Here is a 22,414-nt window from a genome sequence, read left to right as displayed (position 1 = left end):
AATGGTTGTTTTGGTAGAGCTTGATGTCTTGGCTGCGATCGTGCTTTTTTTTTTCTGGGGCATATGGGCATATCACTTAAGAGGGGCATTTCAAGGTTTAAAGGCTTTGTAAAGAATGTTTGTTTTCGAGGTTACCTTTGAGGGTTGGAGGAATTTTGATAGCGCTGGGAGTCCGGAACATGTTTTTATCTCTTTCGTTCTTTGAGCAAGCAATACTCACTTCTGGTTTCAAACCACTCTCAGCTTACATGATGGACTGGAATTGGATTAGGAAATAAGATTTACCAAAGTCTAGAATGTCTCTTGTGTTTGATTTTACGCCTATGGTCTCATATCCTGGTCTAGACATTTCGTTTTGCAGCCTGCAAACAACTCGCTGTCCGGACAATGTAAGCTATAGGCGTCCCTTGAGCCGTCGATGCTGCAAATATGTCGACCAAGTAGCAAGTACCCAAAAACGCTCATGTCCAAAGGCTACTTGATTAATAATTTGTCGGAAATAATGATGCTCGAGTCTAAAACATATTTACTATTTCAAACTTTAAGCAGCCAATACTTTTGCTCTTGCCCGTGTCTTTCAAAACACCAATCAAGTGGGCACAGCCTCATTCAATCCGTGTCGGATAAGGCTCTGGTTGTATATATTGCGGAACCTGTCATAATCACATGTTCAACAGGGATGTCACGTTCTAGGGAAATGCCTCAAACAAATAGCAATGGTATATGCAATGCGACATGACAACTCCACAAGTGGGACGACCTTCATCTATCTACACGAAGTCGTTTACGCACTCATTTGATATCCTAAATCCGAAACAAATAGTCTCATATATATATATATATATATGTATATATGTATGTATAATTGGAGGGCAGTTTTTGCCGATCTACACGACGCCAATAACACCTCGAGTGCTCTTGGCATTGAGGATTCCGCCCCCCTCCCGCCCCGAATCACATGCAATTATCCTGCATTTACCAACGACCCGACCCCAGCATAGTCACTGGTAAAGGATGGACTACCTTGTTAGATTGAGGGTTCTTAGTTTGGTAGATAACGCAGCCTTGGGAGGACAATCGGGAGTGACCGGATACGTCGGGTGATTCGTGTTGATCAAAGCGTATTGCGTATGCAAATCCGAATATTGAATTACCATTTTATGGAGATATAAGGCTGGGAGTGATTTTGTTAGCCCGCGTTAGGCGTTGCCATCTCAGCTCAGCTGTTGTGTCCGAGTATGAGGCTCATTCGTGTTTCTCCTCTCTGAATATTCCTCATTGCTGTCTTCCTTCACCCCCCCCCCCCCCCCACCAACGTCTTCTGCCTTCGGGAAGTACGATTGGGATGATAAACTCTTCGCTAGATTTGGTCCCCTGACACAAGGCTTAAATAGCGTCGACAGTGATTTACCATGTGGTACCCCTTAAGTATTTACCCCCAGTATCATGAAGCATATTCCAGTTACGCAATTTAACTGTATTCATAATGCTTCTCATATTATTGCCCAAAAGTGGTTTTTCATGGGGTGCCAGAGTCGATCGCCGCCTTGGCTAATCATTACCAGAAATTCATGTTTGTTCGCGATAATTCAAAAAGCCTCGCGGGTATCCATTTTCATGGTCCGTGTTCAACGTCGTCGTTGTGTGATTGTAACCCTGACCTGGGCAGGTGCTGTTCAATTTGCGTTGATTAATCTTTAGGCGAGTTGAGCCTCTGCTCTTCAGAAACAGAAACCTCGCATTATAGAAAGACGCCACGATATCAACCATCGCCGAGAAGATGACAACGGGTAATTCTCTTGGAGTGTGGTCTTCGGCTTTTTTTCTTTTTTTTCTTTTTTTCTTGACTAGACGCGGCTTGGTGGTCAATTCTAAATTGTGAGATTGAATACTGGACAATTTTACACTTTCCTGTTTGGGACACGGTTCGCGACAACAATACAAGAAATGGGTTTCTTGTTTCGTGCATGAACTCCGTACTTTCCTGTCTTGTCGGAAAGAGGCCAAGCACTAGACTGGTGCTGATATGCAGTCTCTCCAAAGGTCGTCAACATATTGCTTACCTGACTTGGATGCTATTCCTAGTACTATACATTCACGTCGTTGCAGTAAAGAGAATTTATATCAACACATAATCACAGTACAAGACATATGAGGTTGCCAGCCCACCAATCCTCATGTCTAGGACTATGTAGGATACAGCCCAGGAAGCAATGGGATGGCAAAGCGGCGCAGCTACTTTTTGGGATTGTGAAATCTCTTACGGTCCAAGGAAACCCACCGTATTGTAGGGATACTAACCATGCCAGGCTCAGAAGTTGACTGGGTAAAATCTCCACAGGGCGAGAGGGGAAATCGGCTCATGCACCAGGGAAGCCACGGCGAGGGATTCGGCTCGATACTACCCATAAGCTTCAAAGGTCATGCAATCCTGAGATTCCAGCTGCGGGGTTATCGAATCGTGGAATCTTCCAGTCGATGCTGAGGTACATGTAGGCTTCATGCATCGGATCCCGAAGGCAATGCTTCAGGCTATACAAGGTCGTTCGTCTGACAGATGCCTGGAGGGACGGAGCTAGCAGGCACTGGACCCGCTGCGTCACCGCGTTCAATGTACTTTGGTCCTATCGTCACTGAATGGATCCGCGTATCTAGCCACTTTGAAAGGTTCAGCAGGTCACACCGCATCGTAGGACCCCGCTGAACACATGACCGAGCAATAATGCTCACCGCGCGATGGATCAATTCCTCCGCATTGGTAGACACAGACCAAAAGATCTCTTGTTACAACATAGGACAAGATGATGAGATTTTCAAGCCTTGTCATGGGTGTTCGAGCCGAAATGCGCTGCCGGGATTGCCCATAGGTCCTTGCCTCGGTCGACCAGCAGAGCCGCAACATTGAGGTGGTGTTAAGTATTATCAGCGCAAAGGTAATCCCTGGCGTTTGTGTATCGCTTTAAATTTGCCGCATGACCTATGACCCGGGGTCCACTGGGTCCACTGGTGGACCACTGACAGGAGTGGCTAAGTAGGATCTGGGAGAGCACGAAAACTCGGAGTAGTTCTGCAGCCTCGTCTCTTGCGGCTCAAAATGAGGGCCTCGGCACGGCCTTGGAAAGTTGTGGGGAGTAAGCATCGGGTCAAAGTTAACAGTGTATGAGATGGCTGAGGGGGCAAGACTTAGCCAAGACTAGCCGTAATCGTGCAAGAGAGTCATGGAGCGAATAAACTCCATTCTTCTAGACCAACATCGTGACCATGACCATCGACACGAGGGCTTGGATGATGACCACCCACACCGGTTGGTGCAGCGGTTCATCCGCAACGACCTCATTGCGTCAAGATTGTGTCATCTTGACTGGGGTGACGAGCTATATAGCCTGCTTCTGGGATAAAAGGGGCAGTGACGTCGTGCGAGAGGGCCAAGGGGGAGAACACAGACGGGGGAAAATGCATATAAAGAGAGGGATAAGCACAGTGTAATGTCTGAGGAGCCAAGATCAGGGGGATTTGTTGTTGGAGAAAGAGAGAGAAGGGACCGGAGCAGAGGAGGGAGGGAAAGAGGGAAAGAGGGAAAGAGGTTGGCCTCGAGCTGTAGTGGGTACTCAAGTACTAGAGCCTCAGGTTGCACTAAGAGCGCTAACGCCATGCTGATCCTCCCTTCAGGGTCTTAATACCCTTGTCCTGTAGTGCGGTAGATGGTTGTTTTTCAGCTATCATCCCGTATTCGCCCTCTGCTCGCATCGCGCAGAGCCTCATAAGTCCCAAGCTTGGGAGCGGGGGTTGGAATTTCTTGACCAAGACACTGTCACAGCCAACTACCGCCATGACAAAAACGAGGCTGCGGCGCAAAATACGATAATCAAAGCGGAATGGAGCCATTCCTCATCATCCTCGCGCTGGGCTCCCAGTTTGGCACGATGGGTCCTTTGCGAATCTTGGGTGCTGCTAGTTTCAGTCCCTGGAAGCCTTATTCGTCCTCATCAGACTCGGAAGTTGAAGTCATCCTTATTATAAAAACCATTGCTCAGTCCGTCCGACCTCTCATCATCTGCAAACGGGGCTATGCCCTCTCATTCTTTGCCCCCAATCATATTACTTCTCAATGTATGCATGACCAGCAGAGGCACAGGGCCTCCTTGCATGAAGCTCTCCTCAATGGCGCGGACGGTCAGCCATACCAAGAATTCAGGATATGTCTTTACGGTCTCTCCCATATGAGGTTGTCTTCATGATTGTTCAAAATCTAAGCTTGGAAGATACTTTTCACCTGTCCCTGTCCAGTCGATGGCTCCGATATTTGATCCAAGATGACAGGTGCTGTAAACCACTTCTGGAGGTGCGTCGTCCCACTCACAGGCTCTTCCCCCCTAAATTACCCTCCTGATCACCTCATCCCTTGGTGTGCATTCTCTGCCCACGTACATTGCCACCATCTTTTCAGTCCGTGTAGACCTACAGCTGACCAGCCTGGGCGCAGGCACTTGCTGTGGCCACGGCAGAGGTTCAGGAGGCCCGCATCTCGGGGAAGTGGTCAGGGGCGCTACGCCGGCTTGTTCAGCGGCGACAGGCCATTCGCGCTGCGGCACCCTTCACCGCTGCGATCCTCGCAGTAGCTGAGTCATGGCTGTACTCTGGTGGCGTGCTATGCCACATCCTGGACCGGACACTACGAGTGCTGGATGTGTATGGGTCGCAGTCTGAAGAGACAGTCTTCGACATCCGCAGCTTGCTTCACAAGAAGCTGCCGCAGCCGAGGGGCCGGAGGCGATATAAGTTCGAGCTTCTGCACTACGCCGAGGGGTTCGTGTCATGCCTCTACAGCCGTTCGCGGCCCTACTCTGAGAGCTTCCTGGTCGTCCTCAAAGTGCCCGAGGGGAGCCTCGTCACGACCCGGCCGCTCGAGTCAACCTGCAAACTTTTCGTAAGAAATAACGCTGATTTTCTCTACTTCGGCACGCACTCCGAGATCGGGGAGGATGGCTTCCGCCGATGGGTCCTGACAAACTATGACATTAACGGAGGTCAATGGGCAAGGAATAAGATACACCTCATCGACATGGTCGGCTCAGACATTGGACAGTCTCTCTGCTTCGAAATCATTGATGGCTACTTTTACGGACTGTCTAACCAGACCAGCTTCGAAGTGAACGAAGTAGACTGGACCTCCTACTATCATTGTTTTCGGTTCCCTGTTGACCGACCACGCCAAGAGCTGACTGATAGGGCGGACAAGAAGCAAATGTGGCGTCGCCAGCATGCTGACGGACCTATAGACGACCGGTGGTCCTTTGTCCGCCTTGTCAAGAACGAGGAGACCGGTCAGATACAGATTCTCGAGTCCAGAAAAGAGTGGCTAGACAAGCGAAGTTCTAGCCAGAGGGCTTATTACACTACAGACATAATCTGGAAGTCCAAAAGGGACGACAACCAGAGCAATGATACTGAAGCGACTGCGGGCGCTGGAGCCGGAGCTTCATCGAGTAGCAGCAATATTGCTACCAGCGGCAGCAGTGGAGACGGCACCGGCGGGAGTAGCAGCAGCGACAGAGATACATGGGACGACATATTTCTCGATCCGGGCTGCAGTACCACACCCACCCACACCACCCCCACCCGATGGGATAGCCTTACCATCCCGGCCAAGACAGAAACCCATCTTCGCAACCCATACAAGACGCATATAGGAGATGATTCCTCGGCGAGCGTGATGATCACGCTCAGTAAGTGTCATATCAGGTCTTACCATTACGAGAGCCAAGCCTTCCTCGATCTCGTGGATAATCCGCATCCAGACGACCTGAGCAGCAAGGCTCGCCTGCAACTCCGCTCAGGGTCGAGACAGCTTCGCCCGGCGGCCCAGCTCGGTCCCGACTCACCAGGACATGACAAGACGCTGCCGCACACAGCGCGCATTATGCATCTCTACAAGAATGATGGGAAAAACACTATAACGCTCTGGCCCCCGACACCTGAGGAAGGCGAGCAAGCAGGGGCTGATGCAGCCGGTCTAGAGAAGTTGGGGAAGATCATCAACCCACCGTCGCATACAGGCAACGTGAAGGGCGTGTGGGATGAAAGATCATTCGTCTACTCTGTAGGAAGTAACGCAGATGGCGTCCAAGCTATTGTTTTTGTAGGTTTCGACCCCAGCCTCAAGTTGAAGGGCCTGCAGAGGTGGGGACGGGAGCAAGTAGAATCTGTTGAGGACCATGGGCTCGGAGGCAAGAGCATTGACAGCACGAGCGAAGCCCCAACAACGGAGCATGCGCACATGGAATCTGCAGAGTGTGTAGATGGGGCTGCTGCCGCTACTGGCGTGGAATGGTTCGACGAGGCCATGGTGGAAGAGGAGGAGTCTGCCGCTGGCCCTTGGCTGGAGGAGGAGGAGGAGGAGGACGCAGGCCTGGACCAACCTTTAGCAATCACAAGCGAAGGTGCGGCTCCCGATGGGGAATCTCCAGGATCTTCTGGATATTCATCAGGAGAGGACAGCTCTTCAGTTCCATGCTCATCCACGGATGACCTGCAGCATCGAATTGTTGGGGGGGGCCAGGCACCTGGTGCCGCCAACAATGCTTGGTCTCAAAATGAGGCTGCGATGTACCGCCAAATAGCGTTCGGCTATTACGGATTGCCGGATTTTGCGGAAGACAAAAAAATATTTGCTGCTGCTGCCGCCAAAGAGAAAAGAGCTTAGTCTGACTGCATTGTAGGGGCCGAGGGGTGATGTCCAGGGCAAGACAGCGTGCTTTATTGGCAGGCTCCGATGCTCTGCAGACACTTAATGCAATTCAAGAAGCAAAATGGCATTTTTTTCATGCACGTGGCATGAGATTCTTTCGAAACACACACACACACACACACACCACCACCAGTGTTTGCTGCAGGCTGGCACCGGTGGACGATAGCAGAGCGCTAAGGCGAGGAGCATGTCAGGGGTAGAAGCATTGGAGAACAATTCGCAAAATCGGTGTCAATCTGGCCAATCGCTCAGAAGGTGTCAGCACGCCAATGGTTTGTCCAGGAATCTCGAGAGGGCTCATTCCATCCGGCGATGTCTGGATCAAGAAGGCCATTGGGCCAGCTGCCCGAATCTGCCTTGCTTTTTTTTTTCTTTTTCTTCCACGCCCCCCTGCAAAGCAACCATCATTCATGCAAAGCAGATGGAGAAACCACATCGAGATCTTCGTTTCGCGGGAAACAAGGGAGAAAAAGGTAACTAGGTCACTGCAGAGAACGTCCTGGAACGTTTGACAAGGCTGTTTAGGGTTGCAGACGATAATGTCATCGGTTTGACGACGACGCGGGCCTCAACCCCAAATATGCAGGACGTATGAAGACGAGAGACATGACACGAGGCCCACTGGTTTAGTGATCTATCTAATTAGGTTTGTGGGGAATCACAACAGATAGGACCGAATTATTCGCCTTACTTATCTGGTTGTCTGACTTCCCTCTTGTGATGATCACGCGACATGGGTTCTCTCGCCCGAATAATATGAGAGTGGTGTCCATCCCGTACACAACTACCACCTAGGCACTCAGGCTCACCCTTGGCACCCTCACATACAACCCTGTATAAGCGCCATGTGTCACCTGGATGAGGCTCTCTCACTCTCACACACACTCTCTTTTCCCTGGGGCTAGGAGGGGGAAAACGTGTTTTGTTTCGAAACGTGGACTTGCACACATGGCTTGGTGCTAGCGGTGGCCATAAGCTTCGTCTGAAACCATCTACTCGCCAGCAAGCAACGGCAGCCAGACAAAGGGAAAGCCCTTCTTCCCACCCGGGGTAGGTAGCTAGACATCCTTAGATCCATCTCACCAATGCATGTAAGCCCAAATCCCTGTCCAAGGCTTTTTAACAGCCCCAACCTCACAGTGGAGGGGAATCCCATGACCGGAATTGGCTTCATGTGTGTGTAAGATTGTGTGGGTTATCGTTGCAGTGCGCCGTTGCGCATTGAGAAGGTAACAAGCTCTCTCTCTCTCTCTGTGTGTGTGTCTCTCTCTCTTGGTCGTGACACTTTTTGGATATGATGTCTTGCCTTGGTTTTTTTTAGGATATGTCTTGGAAGTGGCCACCCCGAGACGATTTGAAGTATCTTTCTAATTACCAAACCCCCAACATGAAGGATCTAGTGCTCATCAAAAAGTGCCGTTTTAGACATTGGATCTAGGCCACAATGCTTGATACATCATTACTCACTATATATGTAGAGCGTTCCTACGCTGTCGCGTTAAATCTTTTCCAACCGGTCCCCATAAATCAGAGTGATAGTGTGAATAGTAAACGTAGTAGTAGTCCTGCGATAGAATGGAACCGGTTAAAAGCTCGACAGCCTAGACTAACGGAAATCGAAAAACGGACAAGAGTCTGCCTTGACAACAAGTCGAGTCCTTGCTGACACTTACCATACTCTCGAACACCACTTGCTCACTCACAAGGGGCCTCGCGTGACCCTCCTTTGGCAAGACACTCCCGTGGTTATGGATGGGTCTGCTGACCTAGAATGTTTCGCCGGAAGAACACCCTCCCAAAAATGCAGGAATGCCGAAAAAGAAAGTACACTAGTTTACAGGCACAGGAAAAGGGAACTAATGTGCGAAAGAAAAGATGGGGCCCGGAATTTGCTTACCCAGATACTGACCAACCGTGCTCCTGCTGCAAGCCCACCCCCCGGGGGGGGCTGTCCGCTTCCCCTCCCCGCCTTCGGATAGATCTTCCCTAGTGTTGATGGATTACGGAGAGCAGCATTAGTCGGGGGCCCGGCATGACGGGAAGGGGACGTGACAGACACGGGGTGGATGCCAGTCAGGAGTCTTACCATAAGGTTTTATTGTCAATGTCGTGTTAAACAGGGGCGAGGCGATCGATTTGGAAAGTGTTCATAGCCTGTAGTCTTACTGGCCACCAAGACCATCTCAACTTGCATGAGTTTCCTTTGCTAGATGTCCTAACAGCCGCCTGATTAGGGTTGACAACATCGCACGCTCTCTGCTATACCTCCGTTCAGCATTGCAAGGGCAGGTGGATCTTGAAATAATTTTGCTCTCCTTTCACAGTCGTGTAAGGCACCGCGGGCCAGGTTCAAGCTATGATTCTATAAAATTCCATAGTGGCAATGAACAACCAAAAAAAAACTCTTGCATCAGGGACAAACCATTTATCTGATTGGATCCGAGCACACGTACCTTCTCACAATGGAATGATGAGTATCAGGGATGTAGTAGTGTGACTGTTTCAAAACTCTACTTCGCACTGGACCGGTAACTTTGGAGAGTGGTTTGATGATAGTAGTAGTGCCTTTCTTCGGATCGAGGCGATAGACTGAGCCCAGAGTCTCGTCCCATCTGCCAGATCCAGCCTACCACTCAACTCTCTCCCAGATCTAAAGAAAATACACATACATTAGGCAAGTACAAACAGGAATAGACACTCCTTATCATCCTTGCCAACGCCAAATTCAGGGACCCCTTTCGATAAAAAAACACTGTCCATATGGGTATCCGCGAGACCCTGTATGCTAAAACCTTTCTACTCCAGGTAAACGACCGATCTAGAGCCCCATCGTCTCCCAATGTGCGACGCACGTGTTTCTCCTACATGAGGCCAACGCGGCCAGGTGCCTCAAGAACTGTGACAGTGCGTGGCTGCTCAGTTGAGCTTGACATAGTTGCCTGCGAACAGAATCCGTCAGAATCTACCGTCTCACGTTGATTTCCAGAAAGGAATGAATTGGTATACCAATACTGACCTGGAAATTGCCCAGACTTGCCATGCAGCTTGCCAGTCCACCACTCGTTATCGTTCTGCGTCCTGCTCACAATCTCGATGACGTCCCCAGCCCGGAAGCTCAAATCGCCTTCCGCCTGCGCGGAGTAGTCGTAAAGGGCTGTCACCGTCTCCACAGTAGTCGGAGCACCACTCAGCCTGCTGGGCTTGGGCTTCGGTGGTGGAGGCTTGGCCTTGGCAGCAGCTGCGGCGGCCAGAGACCCGGGCTTGGGGCTCGTCAAAGGAGGGGACGACAATCCCGGCGAGTATGGTGGCGGAGGATGACTCTCGACGCTGTTGGAGTGCGCATGGTACCCCACCTGGGGAGAAGGCTTCGCCCTCATGGCGAGGGGTGAAGCTAACGAGGCAGATGTTGACGGAGCTTCTGAGGGCGCAGTGCTGTCGTCCTCTGAACCGGTCCCCTGGGTGAGCAGACCTGCTGGCTGCGTGGAACTTCCAAGGGCGGGCTTTGGCTGGTATTTAGGAGGCCTCTTCTGCCCGGTTGTCTTGAACTTGACAATCGAGAGCTTCTCGGCCTGCTCCTGGACGTCGCCACGCTTGGCGAAGAAGGCTTCCTCAATATCTCGTGTGAGGTCGAAATAGCCGATATCACAGGCCTGCATCTTCTCGTGGAGCGTGTAAAAAATGTTGAGCTGCATATAGTAGAACGACTGGAAGAGGGGTTGGATAAACTCCCTCTCCAGGACGAACAACTTGGGCAACTCATCCTTCAGCAGGTCGTTAAAGTAGTTGTACTCCTGTGTGGCCTGCTCCACGTCCCCCTCGGCCTTCCACGTGGCCTTCTCGTCCTTCATGGACTTCTCCTTCTTATCCTGCAGCTTCTTCAGGGTCGCCCGGTGTCGATCGTAGTCTAGCTGCTTGTGCTCTCGCTTGACCAGCTGCTTACGGATGATCTTGATGACGTCCAGCAGCTCGTTGGCAGGTCGAATCACCCTACTCTCGATCATTTCCAACTCAGGTGCTAGTGTCTCTTGCAGGTCTTTCACGACGGCCTCGTACTCCTCGCAAGCCTGAACGCCTTCGGGGTTGCTCCTAATGACGAGAGAGTCTGGGTCTGACATTCTGCCGCTGATGGGTTTGTATATCTCGGTCATGGCTTTGGAGAATTCGATCTGGTGGTTGAGCATGTTGTTGATGGCATCGAAGTACCTCTTGCTGTCATCGTGGAGCTTCTTGGTCTCGGTCTCCAGCTCTTGAAAGCGCCGTTCCGCGTCAATGAAGACGGCATCTTTTGTGTGCTCGCCGATGTTGAATTTGGACTTGAACTGCTGCGGTGCCTATCATGACATGTCAGATCCCCGACATAAAGTCAAATGCCACCACATCCAACCGCCCCTCCTCCCTAGCGATGACCTACCCGCGATATACTCTTTGAAAACCCTCGGAAGCTCATCTTGCCTCAGTCGTGTTGCGCAATGCGTGCCGAGCACGAGGTTCCGCTCGTCTGTCTGTTTATGAAGGGGTTTCACCGCACAGGAGGATGGCGATGACTGGGACTGTAGGATTTAGGAGGGTCGAAAATGGCTCAAGCAGGGCGGTGGCGGCTGGTCACAAAGCTGAAGGAGGAGGATGGATGGAGGAGTAAAGATAGATAGTCTGTAACTCCGAGTACTCCAGGAGGATCTGGCTCTAGGTCTGCTGTAACGATGTGGCTGTGTACAAGACGAGTGCGGTCAGCTCGCTTTCGTTGCCAAGTAATCAAGCCCGCTGCGCATCACCACTGTCCACGTCCGCTTGCGCTTGCGCTGAGGTCAATCGCGGCCAAGTTCGAGGTCCAGTGGCAGTGCCAGCCGATCCGATTATTGCCGGGATCAATCAAGTGAGGTCGTGGGGCCGATAGGACGCAAGATCCGGAATGTTGTAAGGTCTTGTTTGTAGGGTGTCGCTGCTGGATGTGTATGCTGAACTGTTAGGTGGTCAAAGTGTTTGAGGTTGGCGACTGCTCACGGTGCTGTTGGCGCGACTTGGACAGTGAGGATGGCGGTTTTCAGATAGGCCCGAGGTGCTCGTTCAAGTTCTTTGTGGTGCCGAAGCATTCCCTCATTCAGCTGGATCCAGCGTTCCTTGGCGGCTGCAGGACCCCCCCGAAAAGGCTTGTGAGCGGGGTTTACGTCATGGGCTCGCGGCCAGCTCCATAGTAGTACTGCAGCAGTTGCAGTTAGCCCACAGTGGCGTTGGCCCTGTACAACATACCAGCACAGTGGCTTGTTCAGGCCGCGAAATGTCCGTGTAAGCTGCTCACCGGATTAATGAAAAGCATACAAGATACGGGCATGATATTGGCATTACTATTATCTTTTGCCCTCTTTTATTCTCTCTATCTATGCACATATGCCAAGTGGTGTCTGGGCTATTTTACAATTCTTCTGCCAGCAGCACATCAGAAGCACATGCCATAGGCAGGCCAAAGACCGTGCGGGCTATACAAAGCCCGTGCTGGGGTGAAGAAAGCGGGGCATAGGCTGCTAAACTAACCAATCAGAGTCTATACCGACACGGGTACGGCGTATTCAGCGCCCCTCCGCAATTGTTTTGTAATTAATCATCAATAGGTCAACTAAAAAAAAAGTTCCAGCCAACCTTCTTGAAGCCCCTCTTCCGCTTTCAACCTCAGCCTCCACCTCAACAATAGGCTTCATATTCCAGCATCGCACCATCGCAGTCAGAATGGCCAGCATTGGACCCTCTGCACTCAGGCAGGCATCCCGCCTGGCCTCTAAACAACCGTCGTTATCAGCATCGCTGCGCAGAGCGTCACAGACATCCCGGGTGGCGACCTCTCTCCCACATACGCAAGCTGCGTCGCGGAGAGGCTACGTCTCAGAGTCAAAGAGGGATCATGCCCAGGTTGCAGAGCCCAAGATCGAGACCGCCATACATTTGGATAGGGAGGTTCTGCAGAAGTCGGGCCTGGCTATGAGCGGGCAGAAGCAGGGTGATATGCTCGTCAGCCCTATGGCAGGTGCGAACAACCTCTCATCGAGAGAGTGGTTGGTGTTAGGAGATGCTGACAGGTTTACAGATGTCCTAAAAGAAGCTTCGCTGATGGACGAGGGCCAGAGACCAATCTACCTCGATATGCAGGCAACGACGCCTGTCGATCCACGCGTTTTGGACGCTATGCTCCCTTACTACACTGGAGTATTCGGCAATCCCCACTCGCGGACACATGCCTACGGCTGGGAGAGCGAGAAGGCAGTTGAGGAGGCACGACAACATATTGCCACACTGATAGGCGCCGACCCCAAGGAGATCATTTTTACCAGTGGCGCTACTGAGAGCAATAATATGAGTATCAAGGGGGTTGCTAGGTTCTTTGGACGGTCTGGCAAGAAGAGACATCTCATCACAACGCAGACGGAGCACAAGTGTGTCCTGGACAGCTGCAGGCATCTACAAGACGAGGGGTTCGAGGTCACGTACTTGCCAGTCCAGAACAACGGCTTGGTTAACCTGGACGAGCTCAGAGCTGCCATCAAGCCCGAGACGGCCCTGGTGAGCATCATGGCCGTCAACAATGAGATCGGTGTCATCCAGCCGATCGAGGAGATTGGCAAGATGTGCCGGCAGAACAAGGTATTCTTCCACACCGATGCTGCCCAGGCTGTTGGAAAGATACCGCTGGACGTCAACGCCATGAACATCGACCTCATGTCTATCTCCTCCCACAAGATCTATGGTCCCAAGGGCATCGGTGCCTGTTATGTCCGTAGACGGCCTCGTGTGAGGATTGACCCTATCATCAGCGGAGGTGGTCAAGAGAGAGGCTTGAGGAGCGGTACCTTGGCGCCGCCTCTGGTCGTCGGATTTGGTGAGGCCTGCCGCATTGCCAAGGAGGAGATGCCGGTAAGTCAATCGATTGCAATGTTTTCATCAGCCTTTTGTCAAACTCAACCTCTTCCACCTGATGATCTGCTCTACTTGCATGGCTTTCTGAATTCCCGTGACAAGGAATTTCATGTTGATCCGATAGCATTCTTGTTTACCTGATTATGGACCCTCCTCACATCATTTACCAGTTACAACGTTTCTCTTTTTACGAATACTTATTAACATAACACTCTTGCCAGTACGACTCCAAGAGGATCAAGTATCTCTCTGACCGACTTCTCAATGGCCTCCTGTCGCTCGAGCACACGAGCCAGAACGGCGACTCCAAGTCATTCTATCCTGGTTGCGTCAACGTTTCATTCGCTTATGTTGAGGGCGAGTCGCTCCTCATGGCCTTGAAAGACATTGCCCTGTCTTCGGGAAGCGCCTGCACGTCTGCGTCTCTCGAGCCCAGCTATGTCTTGCGAGCTCTTGGCAACAGTGACGAGAGCGCCCACTCCAGTATCCGCTTTGGTATTGGCCGATTCACCACAGAGCGGGAGATCGACTACGTTTTGAAGGCAGTGCAAGAACGTGTCACGTTTCTTCGAGAGCTGAGTCCCCTATGGGAGCTGGTGCAGGAGGGCATCGACCTCAACACCATCCAGTGGAGCCAACACTGAGTTCATCAAGACGGTCAGAAGACGATGATATCAGCCACTGGTCGTGATGGATACACGTGAACCCACCCATCACACACGTGGGCTAAAAAAGGGACCGTCATTGTCCAACTGCTCTTTGTAAATCATATTGTACGGTCAAGCACCATCACCTCCGGTTCTTATATTAGTTTTAGGGGGAAGGCGGAAGGCGGAAGGCGGGCGACCTTCTCTTGACGGGCTTGCTTTTCTACTTGTCGGCGTCATGGCAATTTGTATATTGGGGGAAAGGGATACCAACGTCACTCTGGACTTTCCATCATTCAGCTCGTTTGCAAGTATGGGCATCGTTTTCACAGTCAAGGTAGTTACGGATTCAACATGACATGTCCTACCTGTGCGTATTCGTGATATTGCGGGTCCTGTGAATCATATCTAAGCACGTGCCAGGGCAGTTTTGGCAGCAAGAGAAAATCTGTATGCCTGATGGCTCCAGACGATGCCCTCCGTGACAGGCATGATGGCGCACTAAGGTACTTGAATAGACCATGTGGACAAGGAGGCAAAGTGATCACGCCAGTTCTTCCTCATTTTCCTAACGCCTCGCACAGATCTTATTACGTATGAGGCCAACCAATCGAATGGCAAGCACGAGGCTATTTCTGGCGCGGTCTGGGTTGCGCTGGTGCGGTGGTTCGGATGGCAAGTGATGTCATCGCGGCTACCTCTCCCTTTTGTTGTCCGACGTGATGTCATAGGCCAGACCCCGCCTAACTGTGAGACGCGTTTGCGCCTTCTTCAGCCTGTTGGCGGGGTTAATTCACGAAAGTGCAAGAGGCAGTGACGGAACATGTGAATCAGGGGAGGGGTTCTGGATTATTTAAATGGCTGTTCTTCCCTTCTGAAAGGGACTGTTGGCGTTGTACAATCAACAACAACTAAAACAACTCAAACACACTTTACAACCACAACCCTTCAATAAACCACCAAACCCCCCACAAAAACCTTCCAAACACAACAAAAATGTCTACCAACGACAACACCTCCTCCCTCAAGGCTGCCGTCGACTCCGTCACCGGCACCGTTCAGTCTGCCTTAGGCTCGCTGACTGGATCCAATGGTGACAAGAACCAGGGCGAGGCCAAGCAGGACAAGGCGCAGGCCGAGCACGATGCCTCCCACGCCGCCGTCAAGCTGCCAGGCGCCACCGTTTCTACCTCAGGCGTTGCCAAGGACAACTCCGACCGCAGCGCAGGCTCGTGGAACCAGACCGTGGGCAGCGCCAAGGAGACTGTTGGAGGACTGATTGGCTCTGAGGTGAGAAGACCTTCTCTTTCCCAACCCCTCTTTTACCTGCTCGCTACAATATGCTAACGTTTGACTCATTCTACAGGACCTCAAGCAGACAGGCCGCCAGCAGAACCTCGAGGGTCAGGAGCAGGAGGCCCGTGGTCAGCTGTCTGATCTCGGCTCCGGCATTGCTGACCGTGCCACCGGTACTATTGGTGGGGCTGTCGCCGGCCTGACGGGCAACAAGGCCGCCGAGGCTGAGTACCAGAAGCAGCACGATACTGGCAAGACCCAGCAGCGTGGTGCTGAGGCCGATATTCAGAAGCAGGCTGAGGCTGGTGCCCACTAAGGCAACCACCACAAGGGAAAGCTTGATGATGACATAAATAATTCAGGGCGATGGGAAGGCACTCTCCAGTTTTGATACCCCCGAATGGAAGGACGAGGACTTGCAGCTTCAGCAGGTGGACACCGCTTAATTGAGAAGGCGCTTGCGACTACATAGACAGATAATGCACACTTCTTCTTTCTCATGTGATTTATCTTTTCGTTCTGTGTGGCCTTGGCGTGACCAAATGATACTGGCTATTCCTCTCATGCTTCGTGATGAGTCGTACAATCCACACCTGTCAGAATGACTTGCCTAACCTGGCGAGTGGGAGGGTTCACCCGAGTATTCCGTTTCTTATGAATCCTTCCCGCTGAATAGCCAAGCCTCGTGGGGAATATTGGCCCATTTTATCCCACTTTGTTTATTTCCCGAGGCACAATAGGTATTCATTTGTGATCTAAGTCCGAGAAGGATATGCCCAAGTTTGCGAGACTATTAGGATGCCCTGCGATTTCCCTCCCCCACCAAAGCCACCACACCTCTTTCCAACCAATAATAAAATTGCTGTAGCAATCTACTTAGGTTGAGAGAGCGGCCTAATATTTAGACAACCTAGACCGACGTGTTCCTTCGCAACTTTAGCCTCTTAGTCACCGGTGACAAACATGCACGCAGTTCTTATCCCACCAACGGATGCCTGATGCAACATCAAGCTCGTGCGTACACAAAAGATTGTTGTTGTTGGTCTATTGCCTGCCTTGTCCCGGGCCGGCAGTGTTGCCTGTTCCTTCAGGAACAAAATCAAGTCAGGCAATCACTGACTTCGCCGCATCGATTCCCGATCTGGGGAGGAGGAAGCAAAGGAGACAAGGGGACATTAAAATAGGAAACAAGGGGGGGGAGGGGAGAAAGAAAAAAGTCCTTCTGCATTTGGCAGTCTAACTTACTTCTTAGCCAGGGCCCGGAGGATCCGGTTCCTTGCGAGTCGCTGCGGCCCGCCTTGATTGTGGAGTGCTCGAGTCTCTCTAGCATCCTTCCGAGGGCAGAATCCTGCTTACGACCTTGTATATATGTACCTATGTGCATGTCTGTACGTAGTCGTATGAGACGCGGGTACCCTCGTCTCAAGAGCCTTGACCCGCGCCCCTTCGGTCCCGAGGATCGTTAATGCTGCTGGGTTCGGTGTGTGTATCTGTGCGAGATGATGTTGCTGCTTGTCGTTTTGGGCGTTTTGGCGACCTTGACCAGGGGCAAGCAACCCAATGAAACGTGACAATCTCGCACGGTGTTTGCGCGAGAGAGAGAAGGGCTCGGCACGTCTTGCGGGCCGTTGAAAGCCGGGGGGGGGGGTGTTCGCTTCAATCGTGCCGGTGATGATGATGATGATGATGATGATGATGGGCAAATGACGACGCCGGTTTGAGATTGAGCCTCGCTTTCTGCCTTCTGTCTTCTGCCTCTTGACCTTGTTCCGCGATCCTTTCTACTACGGTACGTCCTTTTTGTTTCCGTTTGTTTTCCCCCTCCTTCGGATAGGGAGGGGGGCGTGTGGGTTGCAACCATCCGCATGCCGTATTTTGGCTGCGCCAGGATTGGATTTGGTGAATGCTTTCAAGACTGGGCCTCGAGATTTCGAGCTACATGGGATCGGCCAGACGTTGTCCGTTTGTCTGTCTGGACGATTCATCAAAAGCGTCTTTTCCTTTCGCCGGGCGCAGAATGAAGGTCTGGTAGGGTGCTAGGAAACGCTGGCGTCGTATAATGGAAATGAGCTCTGCTGCCCGACAGACGATCATCTGCATCACCTTGGTGGGCTGCTACTACGGTTCTCCAGAGAACAAAGATAACTCGCCACAGTGGGCATCATCTCATGCAGGTTGGCTGGCTTATCGGGGAGGCAACGTTCACTCCGAAATTAAATGGCTCTTGTCTACATGGCCACACCCTGCCAAGACCAAATGAGAATTTATAGTTTGAGAAGCGAGAGTATCGTAGAAGCACGAATTAAAAATCAGAGATTGGATGAGACATTCTTTTTGGAGAGAGAATTCATTCCGACATGCTATGCTGTTGAAAATGGCGCTGATTTATCTGCAGGGTGGTTGTAACCTTGCGCTGGCGTGCTTGGGTACGATTACTATTCTACTGCACTAACATTCTGACACTGTGCCACTTGACAGGCAGTCAAATCCAAAGCCACAGCCACAGGCCAGTCGCTCTTTCCTCGTCCAGCCACGCTTACCAGCCACACTGCTTTCCAACGTCACCTCATGTAGCGACGATAGCGCCACTACGGTGTAACGAGCTTCCCGAGAATGTTGCATCGCTCTCCTGAACCATCGAATTGGCCCCCAAGTGTCCACCAGATGCTCACAAGATCACCATATCGAGTCTAGGACATGCATTTGTTGGTATCCTAGGGCTGAACCGGTGATCACAGAGTGTGATCCACACCTGCAAGGCATAATCACACCAACCACAAACCCCTCCAATGGCACAGCTGCGAGAGCCTCTCCTGTCTCTCTCTCTTACCACCCTTTTCACCCTGGCAGGACTCGATGAGGATATGCGCTTCTGTTTTCTCTTTTTTCTCATTTTTCCCTTTTCTTTCTCGTCTTCTTATTGTCCCCGTACGGTACAATCGAGTCAACGGGCCGGCTAGCCTCCACCGCAACGGCGGGCGGCTTAGAGTTCCTGATCCGGTCATGTCGAGATGGGTCCAACGAGGCTTTGTCTCTCGCTCTCACGCACACACACACACACACACTTGCTAACCCTTCCTTGCCAATGTGATCCTGCCTGCACCTTGCAGCATGACAGGTCTGTGTCGGTGTGCGTTACCATCTTCTGGTACGTTGGGCTCCGCAGCCTCGGATCTTCCCCCCTGCCCTGGTATATTGTCACCTGTCTTGTCAACCCCTCCCCCTACCTCTCTTCCAAGGTTTGTGACATCGAGGAAAGCCGATGCAGGGCACATGGCCGTGGCTGATTCTGTCTGTTTCAAGATCTCTGGTTGGATCAGAACCATGGTACAGATCTTCTTGTTGTTGCCTTCATATATCTCCTTGGATGTACACTCATTGAGGGACCAGGTGAGATTGCTCAATTTACCTCTCTGGTTTTGGGTACAAGACCGCTTCTTTCCTTAGTCCTAGGCGGGGCGACGCGGGTCTTCCGTCATTCTCATTCCCGTGTTTCGTACCCCTTCGTTCACTTTGATGCAACAAACCCCTGGAACAAGAGTGGTGGTGGATCCGTTGGACCCGAGCGTTGCCAACCTCGCTTGGTTCCGAACTTCCTGTGCGATCATCTTTTCGGGTTCTCTTCCATCCCATAATCATCATCCCTCCCAGGGCGTGTCTGTATGTGTGTGTGTGTGTGTGGGTGTGTGGGTGTGGTCTGGATACTGGCCGCATCTCGGTCAGTGCCGATGTCCGTACCTCGGGCACCCACAAAAGTAGGGAGGAGCCGATGGTCCTAGGCATTCCAATCGAGCTTCGTTCATAGCCTGCCACGGGGCTTCCGTTTCTAGCGATTCAGAAGAGGTAAAGAGGGAGGGGGAAAGAAAGTACCGGTGTGGTAAGAGCGTGGGATGGGAGTGAATTCCAAAGGGTTGGCCCGTTGCCGTGTCCGCTTGTGCTAGTGCTGAGGGACGCGGGCTTATGCGGTCGATCTGCATGCAACTCACGGGCTCGTTCTCAGCCCTATGAGGCTTGCTAAGATCTCCGCGCAACTGCTCCACCCCCGAAGGATCATTGATATGCAGTCAAGCTCTCTCCGTCTATGACATGGCTTGACTAGTGTCTGTTCATTGGGCTGTTACCGTGCAGGAGAGCCAAGGGGTCTGCGGTATGGTGTACTTTATTTTACATGGACCTATACGAAGACCGCATGCCACCAGATTCCTGGAATCCTCATGTCATCCACACTCACGCACACGCACGCACGCACGCACGCACGCAACACACACACCGAGGCCGATGACACAGGGTAGTAGCAAATTTCCTTGCGACCACACCAGGCTACTTGCCTGCCCTTTCCACCTCAACCACTCACGGCGCTCACAGCCCCTGAGTCAGGCATACCTGGGGGAGGGGGTGCTCAGTGCCAGGGTATGTATTGTCCTCCGAAGGAGGCTGTATTTGCCGAAAAACCATTCGCTCATTCTATCGACGTCCTGCTATTATTGACCCAAAAGGTCTTAATTTTCTTCTCCTTCCTCCATCAGGTCCCACCAGGCACATTATAGCACAAGTCTTGGAGGCGAGGCAGTCCAAGGCAACGAGATTATTTGGCCTCAAGCTTCCGGCAATCATTTATTTACTCGGGCCTGGTCCGGGTAGACATGGACGACCAAAGGTCAATGGCATCTTGATAAAAAGAAATTAGCGGAACCAACCATGACCATGCATATCGCTATTGCTGGCGGAGGCGGTCTCGCCTACATCCTTGCCCGGGAAATAACACAGAGTACCGATGCTGTGCTGGTATTATCCACTCAGGTAAGCGCTTGGAGCATCCGCCTTAGCAAACCCAAGAGAGCCCAGGTTTTTGTCAGAGGAGGCAGATGCTGACGACAAGATTGCTTTTCAACCAACAGCTGCACCCAGAGTTCGATGACTTGGGCGTCCAGCAGGCAGTCGTCAACTACGCCGACGTACAGCAACTACGATACACCCTGCGGGGTGTGGACCTGGTCATCTCGACGATACCGGGAGAATCGCAGCTCAACCTCATCGATGCCGCCCGCCACGCACAGGTCCGCACCTTTGTGCCGTCAGAGTTCGAAGGGGCCCTGGCGCAGCGGCCCACTTCTGACGACCCCCTCGACCGCGGCTCAGTGGCTGCCCTGCGCCTGCTAGACCAGTGGTCACAGTCGACATCCACACACCATGGAATGCGATACACCGTGTTCTCCTGTGGTATTTTCTACGAGCGATTCGCTTCTGGCGGCCTGGCCACGCTGAGCCTGGGCGCGGGCGAGGGCGTGCAGAACCCGGGCGACTACCTGCTCAACGTGGATGCCGCAACGGCTGAGGTCGTGGCCCATACCGCGCAGGGAAGACCCATCGATATCTCGATGACCTCTATCTACGATGTTGCGCGCTTCGTGGCGGCGGCTATCGAGATTGGACCCGAGCACTGGCCGAGAGAGCTCAGGATGCGAGGGGACCACATGACCGTCACGGAGATCGTGCGCGAGTGCAGCTCCGCAAGACGAGGTAAGCCCCACCAGGCCATCTTGATTTTCTATCTTCTACGCAGGTATAAGTCCCTATAAATTCTGCTTCATAATTAAAACTCCCCTCTCTCTTTAGTGCCGTTCAACCTGGTCAACCATGAATACCGAAACATCCAGGCCCACCTCGATTACTGGCTCGAGCACGACTTCAACCGCTGGTTCTACTTCCAGCGGCTCCGTGCCACAGCGGACGGCCGCTATACCTTCGGGAGATCTAATATCAACGACCTGATTGCTCAAAACGGAGGTGTGGAGGTCAGGCCAGTGAGGTTCCGAGATTGGGCGAGGCGGGCGCTGGCTGCACCTCAACAGAACCAGCATCATATGGGCTCCAATGCCATGCAGCTTCACTAGTGGGCTCGAAAGCTCTCAGACTGAGATCGATATGGATCTGTAACAATGGGTTTGTGGTGGGGGATTTTACTTCTTGTTGTTGGCCTTTAGACTGGGTCATGCTTCATTGCATAGCGTTGGAATATTCGACCTCTCTTGTATGGTTTGTTGTGGCCTTGATGTTCAGTTGTTGCTCTTTGGCACATATATGCACCCCTCCCTCCCCTCGCCCCCGCCTCCCCTCACCTTCACAATTTCTTTCTGTCTCGTTGTCTTTGCGCTTCTCTTCCTTGGACTCAATGTGTCATTCCTGTTTCAGGAATGTTGGTTGTCTTTCTATTACAAAGGTCATTTGTTTTCTGACCGGAAGTCCTAAGTTTGTTGTCAAGTATTTCAGCCAGATGATCTAATTTTCGGTCTGTGGGGGGTGGCAACTTTTGTGGCACAAAAGATACTTAGACTTTTGGAATCAACTTATTTTTTCTTTGGCCTTTTTCCTGTTACTCTTTTCTTGGCTATGCGAAGGTTGTCCATGGGATCTCAAAACGTTTTCTTTGGTTGATTATTTGGTAGAACCTGCTGGTTCCAGACTCAGATCAAGATTTATGCTTGCTCCCTCAGCATCTGAATTTACTGCGACGAGAAAATATGGCTTGGCTACTTAGACATAAAATACAGATACAAAAGGCAGGGAATTGGAATTCATTCTACCACATTCAGCATGTTTGACTTGACTTGATCGTTTGTGCTCTTATCCTTGTTTAAGAAAGAGAATTTGACCCCTTCACAGCCCTCAACTATCAGTCTTGGGACTTAATGTTGACCACCCAAGTAGGCACGAAAACTATAGCATTTGACAGCAACATCTCCAAGGGCAAGACTCAGCCACAGCCAAATCACAAAAGTGACTGGCTGCAAAGGAAACTCACAAACAGTACGTAGCAAAT

At 51.7% G+C, this 22,414-nt stretch overlaps 5 protein-coding genes across 5 annotated transcripts; 4 read left to right on the top strand and 1 right to left on the bottom strand.

Moving 5' to 3' along the window:
• Window positions 1-4,090: 4,090 nt before the first annotated feature.
• Window positions 4,091-6,175, top strand: M406DRAFT_283015 (uncharacterized protein; the record flags this gene model as incomplete). The annotated part of the gene is made up of 3 exons (XM_040918499.1): window positions 4,091-4,342; window positions 4,484-5,486; window positions 5,655-6,175. Coding segments are annotated over exons 1-3 (1,668 nt in total), but the record flags the coding sequence as incomplete, so codon positions are not given.
• A 3,058-nt stretch (window positions 6,176-9,233) lies between these two features.
• On the bottom strand, window positions 9,234-11,370 carry M406DRAFT_283012 (BAR-domain-containing protein). Its single transcript, XM_040918498.1, has 3 exons — window positions 11,160-11,370; window positions 9,765-11,079; window positions 9,234-9,687 (listed from the first exon to the last, which is right to left on the bottom strand). The coding sequence occupies exons 1-3, from the start codon at window positions 11,193-11,195 to the stop codon at window positions 9,665-9,667; spliced, it is 1,374 nt and encodes a 457-aa protein (XP_040772060.1). The 5' UTR covers window positions 11,196-11,370; the 3' UTR covers window positions 9,234-9,664.
• A 1,099-nt stretch (window positions 11,371-12,469) lies between these two features.
• Window positions 12,470-14,671, top strand: M406DRAFT_296629 (cysteine desulfurase-like protein; the record flags this gene model as incomplete). Its single annotated transcript, XM_040919263.1, has 3 exons — window positions 12,470-12,764; window positions 12,825-13,648; window positions 13,873-14,671. The coding sequence occupies 3 exons, from the start codon at window positions 12,470-12,472 to the stop codon at window positions 14,293-14,295; spliced, it is 1,542 nt and encodes a 513-aa protein (XP_040772059.1). The 3' UTR covers window positions 14,296-14,671.
• A 461-nt stretch (window positions 14,672-15,132) lies between these two features.
• Window positions 15,133-16,093, top strand: M406DRAFT_358474 (uncharacterized protein). The gene is made up of 2 exons (XM_040923906.1): window positions 15,133-15,588; window positions 15,665-16,093. Exons 1-2 carry the CDS (start codon window positions 15,295-15,297, stop codon window positions 15,908-15,910), a joined length of 540 nt encoding a protein of 179 aa, XP_040772058.1. The 5' UTR covers window positions 15,133-15,294; the 3' UTR covers window positions 15,911-16,093.
• Window positions 16,094-19,837: 3,744 nt separating this feature from the next.
• Window positions 19,838-21,488, top strand: M406DRAFT_296625 (NAD(P)-binding protein; the record flags this gene model as incomplete). Its single annotated transcript, XM_040919262.1, has 3 exons — window positions 19,838-20,394; window positions 20,493-21,114; window positions 21,211-21,488. The coding sequence occupies exons 1-3, from the start codon at window positions 20,293-20,295 to the stop codon at window positions 21,486-21,488; spliced, it is 1,002 nt and encodes a 333-aa protein (XP_040772057.1). The 5' UTR covers window positions 19,838-20,292.
• Window positions 21,489-22,414: the final 926 nt, after the last annotated feature.

This window comes from Cryphonectria parasitica, assembly GCF_011745365.1.
Source record: "Cryphonectria parasitica EP155 unplaced genomic scaffold M406scaffold_9, whole genome shotgun sequence".
Taxonomy (NCBI): Eukaryota; Fungi; Ascomycota; class Sordariomycetes; order Diaporthales; family Cryphonectriaceae; genus Cryphonectria; species Cryphonectria parasitica.
This window is presented reverse-complemented; position numbering and strand designations above follow the sequence as displayed.